Source organism: Trichechus manatus, unplaced genomic scaffold, assembly GCF_000243295.1.
Source record: "Trichechus manatus latirostris isolate Lorelei unplaced genomic scaffold, TriManLat1.0 scaffold00126, whole genome shotgun sequence".
In the NCBI taxonomy this organism is placed as follows: Eukaryota; Metazoa; Chordata; class Mammalia; order Sirenia; family Trichechidae; genus Trichechus; species Trichechus manatus.
In genome coordinates, this window is record NW_004444062.1 from 5370908 (window position 1) to 5383464 (window position 12557).

The 12557-nt window shown below is 37.4% G+C and overlaps 1 protein-coding gene across 5 annotated transcripts in view; it reads left to right on the forward strand.

The window, feature by feature from the left end:
• The first annotated feature begins 6326 nt into the window (after positions 1-6326).
• The window catches only part of RFC1 (replication factor C subunit 1), an 82961-nt gene continuing 76730 nt past the window's right edge, over positions 6327-12557 (forward strand). For 2 of the 5 annotated variants that reach the window (XM_023738939.1, XM_023738940.1), the window contains exon 1: positions 6329-6949. In XM_023738939.1, the coding sequence (XP_023594707.1) occupies positions 6797-6949 (153 nt within the window). In that variant the 5' untranslated portion in view covers positions 6329-6796. Of the gene's footprint in view, positions 6950-7583; positions 7720-12557 lie in introns of those variants that run through there. The other 3 variants (XM_023738942.1, XM_023738943.1, XM_023738941.1) reach the window with 3 other exon arrangements.

Sequence of the window (12557 nt, forward strand, 5' to 3'; positions counted from 1 at the left end):
GTTAAAAATTACTGGTAGAGTTAGTGAAAAGACCACCCATTTTTTTTCCTTGGCACAAATTTTGGCATGTTTTAATAAATGGGCAACCTGTTATTGACATCTTTCTTCACTAGATATAAACGCTGCAAGGGTAGAGGCTACAGGATAGGGAACTGCTGTATAGTGCGTGGCACATGGTACATTTTTAATCAGTATTTGATAAATGAATAAGTACAAGTGAACTTTGTATTTCTAATAAATGAGAAACCAACTACAGTGCAAAACCTACTGGTATAAAAACATCTCCTCTAGCCCTTTCTACATGACCTTATTTCTAAGCTATTGAGCAGTTAATGACAATGAATAATGTAACCTAGAGAAATACAGTATTTATTATGTTATAGGTCTGTTTTCAGTTTGAACTTAATTTTTTATGTTCATGCAGGTAGTTTAAGTTAGATATTTTGGATCAGATGTCAGTAGTAAAAAGTTGACTGTGTGAATAAAAATCATAATCAGAGTACATTAGCCCTGGTAAAAACATCAAAATGCTGAAATAAACCATTAGATCAGGTACAAGCAGTTTCAAATGCTTCAGTTAGCCCAATTATGTAAGTATAAGGTGAACTTATTTTTTTTACCTAAATTAAATTATTTCCATTTTCTGTATAATTTTGCCAGTGTTGGTTTGTATTTTTGGATCAAGTACCTGAAAGCTTTCTGTAATATAGTATTTCATTGAAAGAGTAGTCTAAGGCTCATATGATATTAAATATTTATGACTTTAGTGTCTTACATATCCTCCTTGACACACCTAAGAATGGAAATGGGGTGGTTCACTGTTGATGGGAGCAGCCTATCAGGTAGCCTGTGAATAAATTCCAGGGTGAGTAGGGGAAGCCGTTATCTGTTCCACAGTTCTGTTTCCCTGCTGTGCCTATTTTTGTCTCCTCTTTATTTCCTATGCTCTGTTTTATTTTCTAATGCCGCCAGAAACGTTGAGAGCAGAAAGTAGAATGAAAATTCCCTGAGAACAGATTTTTGCTTGTTTATCCCAAGCACCAACAATAGTTCTTGGCCCTTTTAAAGGCTTTCAGTAAATATTTGTTGAATGAATGATTGAGTGAAAGAAGTTGATGCAGGCTCTTAAAGTTCTTCCTAGCTAGAACCTGTTATTGTTCAAAGATTTTTTCAGACCATCTTTCTATTGCACTTGCCAGTACCTTGCTCTGAGAAGTTCTTGAGGCCTGTGCTGGACTTTGCTGTATTAGTAACATTGATTATATGTGGAGGTATTTCTGGCTTCTGAAATAGGTAATTTGTTTGAGTAAAAAAGAAGAGGAAGTATCCTACTAAAAGTGAAAGTTTTTTTTTTTTTTTTTGTAGCCTCAATATTGTTAATATGACAAGTACCATATTTCAAGGGTCAGTTTTAGAAGGTCAACTTTAATAATTTATCTCAGAAATAATTCCCAGTAAGTGTTCATTTAATACCTGTCTTAGCTATTTACTGTGGCTATAACAAATACCACGAGTGGATGGCTTTAACAAATAGAAGTTTATTCTCTCACAGCTTCAGAGGCTAGAAGTCCAAATTCAGGGTGCCAGCTCCATGGGAAGTCTTTCTTTTTCTGTCACCTCTGGGCGAAGGTCCTTGTCATTGATCTTCCCCTGGTCTAGGAGCTTCTCAGTGCGGTGACCCTGAGTCGAAAGGACATGCTTTACTCCCAGTACTTCTTTTTTGGTGGCATGAGGTCCCTCTCCTCTCTGCTTGCTTCTGTCTTTTATATCTTAAAAGAGATTGACTCAAGATACAACCTAATCCTGTAGATTGATTCCTGCTCATTAAGGTAACTGCCCCTAATCCTGCCTCATTAACATTGTAGAGGTAGGCTTTACAACCCATAGGAAAATCACATCAGATCACAAAATAGAGGACAACGACACAGTACTGGGAATCATGGCCTAGCCAGTTGACACACATTTTTGGGAGACACAATTTGATCCATAACAATACCCTCTTAGAATTTCTTTAATCAATAAAAAGCAGTAGGTAAAGTCATAGGAAAAATTAATCTCAGTTAAAGATTCTTTTAATATATAGTCTTTAAAAACAAATCTACCATGAATTTTATTTTACATAATTAATGACTTCTTTTTCTAAGCCCAGGTGCGAAGTCATTGACCTTAGAAATAATCATTCATGTATTCAGTGAATCTACTTTTCTGAGATGCTGGCCCTGCTCTGGGGACTAGTGGGTAAAATAGACAAGCCTGCTTTATGGAACTTAATCTTTTCAAATTTAAATTTCTGTAACTATAAAACCTATCTCCTACTAATAATTTTAAGACCCAGTTCAGGTGTTGCCTCTTTTGGGAAATCTTGAGACTCTCAATGTGTTAGATGTCTCTGGTCCTCTCATGGCTGTGTGATTAGCTCTGTCTTAGCACTGCATTATATTTAATTCTGTACATATTAGTCTGTCTCCCAGGTGGCTTCATGATGGTATTTTCCTCTTTGTGTATTAAGTCCCTGGCACAGTACCTTGCCTATAAGCATTACAAGGATCAAGTTTATTAGGAATGATGAGAAGGGAAAGGGTGCACTACTAGTTGTGGGGGTATGGCTACTATTGCGTAGATCCTTAGAGTTACAGGAAAACTGTGAGAGAGATTTGGAGTCAGAGGACCTGATTTCATTCTGGAGGTTTTTGGTAGCCCACTTCTAATCCCCATAGGAACGCTATGAGACAGGAGGCAGCATGAGCGAACTAAGGGACAGAGAAATAACTCAAGTTCTAGCTAGTAAGTGACAAAACTGGCAAAAGAACTGTATTTGTGTGACTTAACCATTCCATTTACTCATCTATAAAAACGAGGATGTATTATTCTAATTATATTTGCCCTATTTATCATCTATTTACCTCATTTGTTGTTAGTTGTCAGCCCTGACTCATAGTGACCAAATGTATAACAGAATAAAACTACCCAGTCCTGTGCCATCTCCACGATTTTTGATGTTTGAGCTCATGGTGTGGCTATTGTATCAATTCATCTCATTGAGGATTTTTCTTCATTTTTGCTGACCCTCACTTTACCAAGCATGATGTCCTTTTGTACTAATTGGTCTTTCCTGATGATGTGTCCAGTGTAAGCAAGACAAAGTCTTGCCATCCTCGCTTCTAAGGAGCCATTCCAACTGTATTTCTTCTAAGACTGTTTTGTTCATTCTGGCTGTCCGTGGTATATTCAGTGTTCTTCACCAACACCACAATTCACATGCATCAATTCCTTTTTCATTGTCTGCAATTGAAAAGACCATGGCTTGGGTGAGGGACATCTTAACTCATCAAAGTGACATCTTTGCTTTTTAGAACTTTAAATAGGTCTGTTATGCGGCCCTGGTGGCACAGTGGTTAAGAGCTATGGCTGCTAACCGAAAGGTCAGCAGTTCGAATCTACCAGCCTGTCCTTGGAAACCGTATGTGACAGTTCTACTCAGTCCTATGTTGGAATCGACTCTATGGCAACGGGTTTGGTTTGGTTTTTGGTTATTATAGAACATTTGCCCAATACAGTATGTCATTTGATTTGAGTACCGCTTACATGTGTGTTGATTGTTGATACAGTAGAGTGAAATCCTTGACAACTTCAATTTTTTTTCCCTCCACTTAATCAAGATGTTATCTGTTGTTCCAGTTGTCAGGCTTTTCCTTTTCTATTTACCCCATAGGATAATCAAAAGAGATAAATCTATGTTTAGTAAAGCATGAAAAATTTACTTGTTATTACTAGCTATCTCTGCTAAAATTTAACTTTTATGTGATCTTTGCCTAAATCTTTTGCCTTGCTTGAACTGACCTGTTTGTTCAGTTCATAACTATTGAAGAAGAAAGTAAGAAGAGTTACTCTCTTTTGGTTCCCTTAAAATTATTTCTTTTAGAAATGGCATTACCAGGACAAAGGGTATGCACATTTAAAATTTTGGTAAGTATTTTTTTAAATAATATTTTATTGAATTTTTGGTAAAAGTTTACACAGCAAATAAAACTTCAGTAATTATTTGGTAAGTATTACCAGATTGTTGTCGAGAAAGCTTATGCCAGTTTTTACTTTTATCAGCAGTGTAGTGTGCAAGCAACTGTTTCCCCATATCCTTGACAAATCTGGGTGTTATTAGTCTTTCAAAACTTAGGGGAAAAAAATCATGTTTTAATTTATCTGTTTATTTGTGAAGTTGAGCATCTGTTATTATGTTTGTTGGTTATTTGCATTTATTTTATAACTTACCTATTAGTAGCTTTTATCTCTTGGGTTGTCTTTTATTGATTTGTAGGAATCCTTTTACATATTACATATGTTGTGGGTATTTTCAAGTTAGTTGCTTTGTCTTAACTTTGTTTATGGCATCTTTTGTTTTATTTTTATGTAGTCAAATCTCTCTTCTTTTATGGATGGTTTCTAGCCTCCATGTTCTGCTTAGAAGGCCTTCTCCTTGACAAGATTGCAAAAGTAAAATTCTAAATATGTTCTTTTACTCATAATTATCAGTAATAATTATTCAGTGCAGGTAAGGGAGGTGTTTGGATTCATTATTTGGGAGTATGATTAGCTGCTAGACTTGTTCTTCTGCATTTCATGAAATCTTTGAAGAACTGGAATGCTAGGCAAGGACGTTAATTTGAAAGTCAGATGAGGTCATACGCTATAAATTAAGGCCAACCTGGTGACCTGCCTTTCAGATATTTATACCCAAGATGACTGCTCACCCTGGAGATAGTCCTAAAAAGGTATGAGTAGAATGGCTTCCATTCTGATGAAGATGATTTTCCAGAAGTTTAGATTTTTAGTATATATTGAGTTACATCTTAATTGGGATGGATTTGTGGCTGATTTGTCACCACAGTATAAGCGCATGGGGAATGTGGGACATTAGGGTGGAGAAGGAAGGGAAGAATAAAGGGAAAGGAAAAGAAAGGGGATGGGAAGGAAAGGATGTAACAAGGCTGCAGAGTAGCTTTGTGGTACTGACAGAAAGAGCTCAATGTTACCAACCGTGCCATTTCTGGAATTATGTTTTGCTTTCTTTCTTTTTGCGGTTTTTATATTTGTGTTTTTACGTTTGTGTTCCTAAAATAGATTGAGAACCACCACTTGCATGAGTCTGATCATTAACCTACAGTTTTGGTATTTCCATGACCTTCTATCTCTCTCTCTGTAAACAGTCACCACTGTTTAACTGAAGAATCACTTGTAATTTCAAAAATGAAATACTTATGTGAAACTCTCATTTCCTTCAGAAGCAATAAAATAAGTAGCTGTCAGCCTCAAACTCGATTCTTTGCAAGTTATAAGGAAGACTGTGGCTTTCTTAATCATGCATCTCTTCTTTAGCACCTGCCACAAATGGCTCGGGTTCTACTGCTGAGTGTCTATTTGGTCAGTAGTATTTTTTAGACTTAGACTTAATTAGGATGGATTTTGTGACCTTTCTATATTAGGAGATTTACAAAAAGGGGTATAAAACCAGGAAAGTCTTTAATTTTTTTAAACATGTCTGTGTATTCGTTTATCTGTTTTGTTCGTTGGCTTAGTCATAAAGCTGTATGCGTATGTGTTAACACACTTGTTTTGGATTTTTGACATAGTAAGAGTGAAAATGAACATTATTGCCAGGATCTAGGAAATATTTGCAAACTTTCCTTAATACTTCACAGAGTTCTTTTACTGGAATTTTCCTCAGTACAATAAAGAGATAGGATGGAGCAGGTAGAAAGGATCAAAAACTCAGGACCATAGCCTTCAAGGATAGGGAGAGGAAAAATGGTACAGTTGGCTCTTGAATCCAGTTCTTTGGAATTCAGATCCTTAGTATTTCTTATTATTCTGTGCTCTTCATACCCTTTTCTGTGAGTAGAGATAATTGTAAAGAAGATATTCCAATGATATGAAGGGATAATAGTTCAGAAATGAGAGAAAGGCAAGCCTTACTAACCCAAAATTATGACATGCATAATTAATTCTCATAAGGTGTAGATGTTATTAATCCCACTTTACCAATGAGAAAACAGATCCAGATAAATTGCATGCTTAAGGTTACACAGGTGTAAAGCACTAGAGCAAAGATTCAAACCAAAACTCTCTTGTCTTCTAAGTTTCTTCCCGTCCCTGTATACCATGGTTTCTTCAAAACTAAGTTCTAAAAAGATAGAGGAGAATATGTATGTGAAGAATAAGAAAAGTGATGGTTTTAGTTGTAGATTACAGTGTAAATGTTTCAGTTTGTTTAATTTGAATTCTACAGTTTAACATAGAGGGAGAGGTAGAGCAACTGAAGAGAATATTGTAGTAAGCATAAATTTTTTTTTTCAGAATTTGGAAAAATTATATAAAGAAAAATAATTTTAAAGTTCTTAGTTATTAAGGTCTTAAATAGTCAAGTAATGAGTTATTCTTCTCTCATGGGCAAGGATTATATTCTTCAACTCTTTGTTTTCTCCCCCACTGTGCCTGAGATGATAGGGTGTGTATGTGCACGTATGATAATACCTGTTATTTGCTTCTTTCATTAACAAAAATTTCACTTACTTTTGCCCTGTTTTTGGTCAGATTCTGAGAATTAATATTACTTTTTACTTAGGCAAATTATTTTTAACTCAGATAATTTTGTCAGTTACCTTTTGCGTATAAAAAGAATACTGCCTTAAAAAGTGCTGCTGTGCAGAAATTACTCAGGGTAATGGAAGCAACTAGTGTGTGTGTGAATGTTTCCCTCTTTGCAGCTGATACTAGAATTTTGTGCAGTTAATGTTTATTTATGAATTTTCTTTTTTGTTTTCAGGATATTCGGAAATTCTTTGGGGTTATACCAAGTGGAAAGAAACTTCTAAATGAAACAGTAAAGAAGAATGAGAAAACAAAGTCTACTGAAGAAACTTTAAAAGCAAAGAAAGGAATAAAGGAAATCAAGGTCAGTTTTCCAAATACAATTTTGAGTTGTTTGAAAGGTTATTAAATAAACGAGTTCCTATTTTCAATGTGTCAGGAGCCTCGAGTAAATATAGATTTCATCTCATTGAGCCGAGGGGGATAAAAAAGTAAAAGTTATTACTATTTCTAATTAATATAGCTTACTACATTCATATCTTGGTGTTTTCCTTTGTAGAGGTAGAATCCTTTTTAGTTGTTAAAACTTTGTGTTTTAAGAGCAAAGCTTGCTCATAGAGGCACAAGCTCCTAGCCTCAGGTAAATGGTGTTGGACTTCTTGTGAGGAGAGGGCAGGCTTTGGAAGAAAGCTTTATTCTTTTCCCTGTCCTCTTTGGGCCTCAGAGAAGTTAAGAAGTAATGTTAACTATGGAAAGCAAGCAATGGCTGCAGTAGTGTGTTTCAGTTAATATTGTTCTACTTCATGTAAACTTTTCAGGTCCATATACCACCACCCCATCCTTTTTTGCTCCAGTTGTCATATGTATTGCATCTACATATGTTAGTACTCCACACTTAAATGTAATACTTTTTGTTTTAAATAGACATCTGTGTTTTAAAGAAATTAAGAAGAAAATACAGTCATGCATTGCTTAACTTCCACGCTATGTTCTGTGAAATAGGATGTTATGTGATTTGGATGTTGTGCAAACACCTGGGTGTTCGAGCACCAGGGTGTGGGGCTCCTGGGTGTACGGGCCCAGGGACTGCTGTGCAGTGTGTGGCCCAGGCAGCTCCTGCTCCGGATGCCTCAGGTGAGCCCTTGGCTGGGTCCTGCCCGGTACCTGGCCCCGCAGCCCCATGAAGGTCACAGCAGAGAGGCTGCAGGCGCAGGCCGGGGCAGCAGGGTAGCAGTCTCGATGACCTGGCACCCCCTCCCCGGCTGGGCCCTGCAATGCCTGCCAACCTTGGGTGCTCGGGAGCTGGATTGGGCACCTACTCCTTCCAGCAGCAGGAGTGCCAGTTCCCATGGGTGGGGGCGGCAGGGTGGGGTTGCTGCCAAGTCTGGCCGTGGGCATTCCCTAGGGAGTGTATGCGCTGGACCACAGACATATATGCAGTTGGATGTTGCCCAAACAGACGTACATGGTGCATGACTGTAATTTGCTTTTATATTTACCCACATATTTGTCTTTTTTTTTAAAATATATTTTTAATTGGTTGTTTTTGTTTATTTAATATTAGAAATTAATTTGCTCACAACTTTTCAAAGTTGCATTAACAGTAGGTATGCATGTAAAATAAATACGAGAAAGGCAGAGTAGGAAAGTGGCAGATGAAGGGGTGAAGGCTTAGAGTCTCTTCATCCTTTTTTTTTTTTAATTGGTGTGCTTTAAGTGAAAGTTTACAATTCAGGTTAGTCTCTCATACAAAAATTTATGCATACGTGGTTTTGTGACCCTGCATACTCTTCCTGTACTGTGACAGCACACTCTTCCTTTCCACCGCGGATTTCCTGTGTCCATTCAGCCAGCTTCTAACCCTCTCTGCCTTCTCATCTCGCCTCTGGACAAGAGCTGCTCATTTAATCTCATGTATCTACTTGAGCTAAGAAGCACACTTTTCATGAGTATCATTTTCTGTCCCATAGTCCAGTCTAATCTTTATCTGAAGAGTTGGCCTTGGGAATGGGTTTAGTTTTGGGCTAACAGAGCCCGGGGGCCACGTCTTCCAGGGTACCTCCAGTCTCAATTAAACCATTAAGTCTGGTCTTTTTACTAGAATTTGAGTTTTGCACCTCACTTTTCTCCTGCTCCATCAGGGACTCTCTGTTGTGTTCCCTGTCAGGACATTTGCCATTTTTGATGCTCTTCATTTCTTACTGAAGGTCTGAGTTTCCATCTAATACCATTTTCTTTCAACCCAAAGAACTTTATTTAGCATTTCTTGTAGTATAGATCTTTTGGTGCTGAATTTTGTTTATCTATAGTGTTGGTGAAGAATATTGCATATACCATGGACTGCCAAAAGAATGAACAAATCTGTCTTGGAAGAAGTACAGCCAGAATGCTCCTTAGAAGCAAGAATGGCGAGACTATGTCTCACATACTTTGAACAAGTTATCAGGAAGGCCCAGTCCCTGGAGAAGGCCATCATGCTTGGTAAAGTGGAGGGTCAGTGAAAAAGAGGAAGACCCTCAAGGAGACAGATTGATGCAGTGGCTACAACAATGGGCTCAAACATAACAATGATTGTGAAGATGGCACAGGACTGGGCAATGTTTTGTTCTGTTGTACATGGGTCGCTGTGAGTTGGAACTGAATTGATGGCACCTAACAACAGCAACAACAAAAAGTCTTTATTTTGTCTTCATTCTTAAAGGATATTTTTGCTGGATATGGAACTTTGGGTTGAGAGTTTTCTATCTCAGCACTTCAAGAATGTTCCACTGGCTTTTGATTTCCATTTTTCTGATAAGACGTTAGCAGTCATTTATATTGTTTTCCCTTGTAATGTGTTTTTCTGACATTGCTTAAAGATTTTCTCTTTATGTTTGGTTTTCAGCAGTTTGACTGTGGTATGCCTGGGTGTGGTTTTCCTTGTGTTTGTCTTGCTTAAGGTTTCTGAGTTTCTTGAATCTGTGAATTTATGTCATTCATCAAATTTGGAAACATTTTGCCATTATTTCGTCAAATATTTTTTACTTCTCCATTCTCACTGTCCTCTCCTTCTGGGATTCCACTTACATACGTTTGAATTTTGATCTTGTCTCACAGGTCACTGAGTCTGATTCATTTTTATCAATGTTTTTCTTTATACTTCAGATTGGATAACTCTATTTTTCTACCTTCAAGTTCATTCACTTTTCTGTCATCTTCGATTTGCTGTTAAGCATATCTAGTGAATTTTTTATTTCAAATATTGTATTTCTCAATTCTAGAATTTCCATTTGGTTTTCTTTCACAATTTCTGCTTCCTTTATGTTCTTCAGCATAGTTATAATAAAAACAAACAAACCCATTGCTGTTAAATCGATTCTGACTCAGTGACCCTATAGGACAGAGTAGAACTGCCCCATAGGGTTTCCAAGGAGCAGCTGGTGGATTCAAACTGCCAGCCTTTTGGTTAGCAGCCATAGCTCTTAACCACTGTGCCACCAAGGCTCCATAGTTATAATAGCCACTGTTATAACTGTATATTTTATATATAGAGAGAGAGAGAGGGAGAGGGAGAGAGAGCGTTATAAAAGCTGCTTTAAAATTCTTGTGTGTGCTAATTATGACATCTGGGTTATATCAGGGTTAGTCTCCATTGAGTACCTTTTCTCTTGAGTCTGTGGGCGACATTTTCACTTTCTTTGTGTGTCTTGTTATTTTGGGTTTATCTTAGACATTGTGAATGATACAGTGGAGGGACTTTGGATTCTGTTTTATATTTCACCAAAAAGTGTTGATTCTTTTGGTTTAGTAGGCAGTTAACTTGGCTGAACTCAAACTCCAAATTCTTGGTGGACAGTGTTAAAAATTGAATTGCGTTCCCCCAAAAGTTACGTTGAAATCCTAACCCCTGGCATCTGTGAATGTGACAGTGTTTGGAAATAGGCTCTTTGAAGATGTTATCAGTTAGGCTAACATGAGGTCATACTGGAGTCAAGTGAGTCTAATTCATTCTGAGTGGTGTCCTTATAAAAGAGGAAAAGACACAGAGACAGAGAGAAGAACAAGATGTGATGATGGAGTTATGCTGCAGCTGCAGTCCCAGGCATACTTGAGGCTACCAGAAGCTAGGAAAGACAAGATGTCGCCTAGAGCCTTTGGAGAGAACATGGCCATGCTGACACCCTGAATTCAGAATTCTAACCTCCAGAACTGTGAGACAATAAATTTCTGTTGTTTAAAGCCACCCACCTTGTGGTACTTCGTTATGGCATTCCTGGAAACTAATACAGGCAGCAACTGAAATCTTTGTTCAATTCTTTTAATCTTAGTTGGGCACTTAGAGTTGTTTTGCGTTTACAGAGATTTGGCCAAAGTTTACAGGCATAATTTGGGCCTTCCCCTCTGTGGCTCTCTCCCTTCTGGGATTCCCTCTTCTCTTACTTTTGAGTTGTGGTTGTCCCTAACTGTTCTTTGGTCTAGTGGTATATTTGAAGTAAAATGGTTCATTTGTTTTGTCCCATTTTCTTCTTTTTTAAAATAATTTATTTTGCTTTTGTTTTGTTCAGAATATACACAGCAGAACATAACACCAGTTCAGTTTTTACATGTACAATTTAGTGACATTGATTACATTCTTTGAGTTATGTAATCATTTTCACCTTCCTTTTTTGAGTTGTTCTTTCGCCATTAACATAAACTCACTGTCCCCTAAGTTTCCTATCTGATCTTTTGAGTTGCTGATCAGTTTGATCTCATATAGCTAGATCTTAAAAGAACATAATGCTCAAGGCAGACATTCTTTACTTGTTAAGTTAAACTATTGTTTGGCTTTAAGAAGACTTTAGACAATATTTTTGGTTTAAGTTTTAAAGATTATCTCAGGGCAGCAGTTTTGGGGGTTCATCCAGCCTCCATGGCTCCAGAAAGTCTGGTTTCCATGAGAGCTTGAAATTGTTCCCCCTTTTCCCCTTTTTGATCAGGATTCTTTCATAGGATCTTTGATCAAAGTGTTCAAGAATGGGCACCATCCAGTTTTTCTGGTCTCATGACAGAGGAAGCAGGCTGTTCATGGAGGCAGTTAGCCACACATTCCATTTCCTCCTCCTGTTCCTGACTCACCTTCTTTCTTTGTTGCTCCATGTGAATAGAGTTGTCCCATTTTCTTGCAAGCTAGTGGATTGTTCTTACACTTTTAGAGTTTTACTGTAATGGATACAGATATCTTATATTTCTATATTATAATCGATTACAATAACCTTTTTGCTGTCTGATTTCCTGTTCCTTTTTGGGAAAATTTGAATATGTTAAAAATATGATGTATAACTAGGAAACATAAATAATACCTTTTGCCTTGGCTTTATTTAGTTTTCCAACTGGGATGGCTAGTGGTGGGCCCAAAAGGCCTTAGCTTTTATTTCTTTTTTAAATTTGTTTTTTTATTGTACTTTAGATGAAGGTTTACAGAGCAAGTATTTTCTCATTGAAACAGTCAGTACACATATTGTTTATGACATTGGTTAACAACTCCACGACACGTCAACAGGTTCCCTTCTCGGTCTTAGAGGACCTTTTTTTTTTTGGTGAAAATATACACAACCAAAGATACACCATTTCAAAAATTTCTACATGTACAATTCAGTGACGTCGATTACGTTCTTCCAGTTGTGCTGCTGTTCTCATTTCAAAAATTTCTACATGTACAATTCAGTGACGTCGATTACGTTCTTCCAGTTGTGCTGCTGTTCTCACTTTAGATGAAGGTTTACAGAACAAAAAACTTTCTCATTAAACAGTTAGTACACGTATTGCCCTATTACAATGGTTAAGAACCCCACTATATGTCAACACTATCCTTACTCAACCTTGGGTTCCCTATCACCAGCTTTCCTGTCCCCTTCTGCCTTCTGGTCCTTGTCCCTGGACTGCTGTGCCTCATTAGTCCCGTTTTGTTTTATGGGGCTCTCCAGTCCCTGGCTGAACAGTGAACCTCGGGA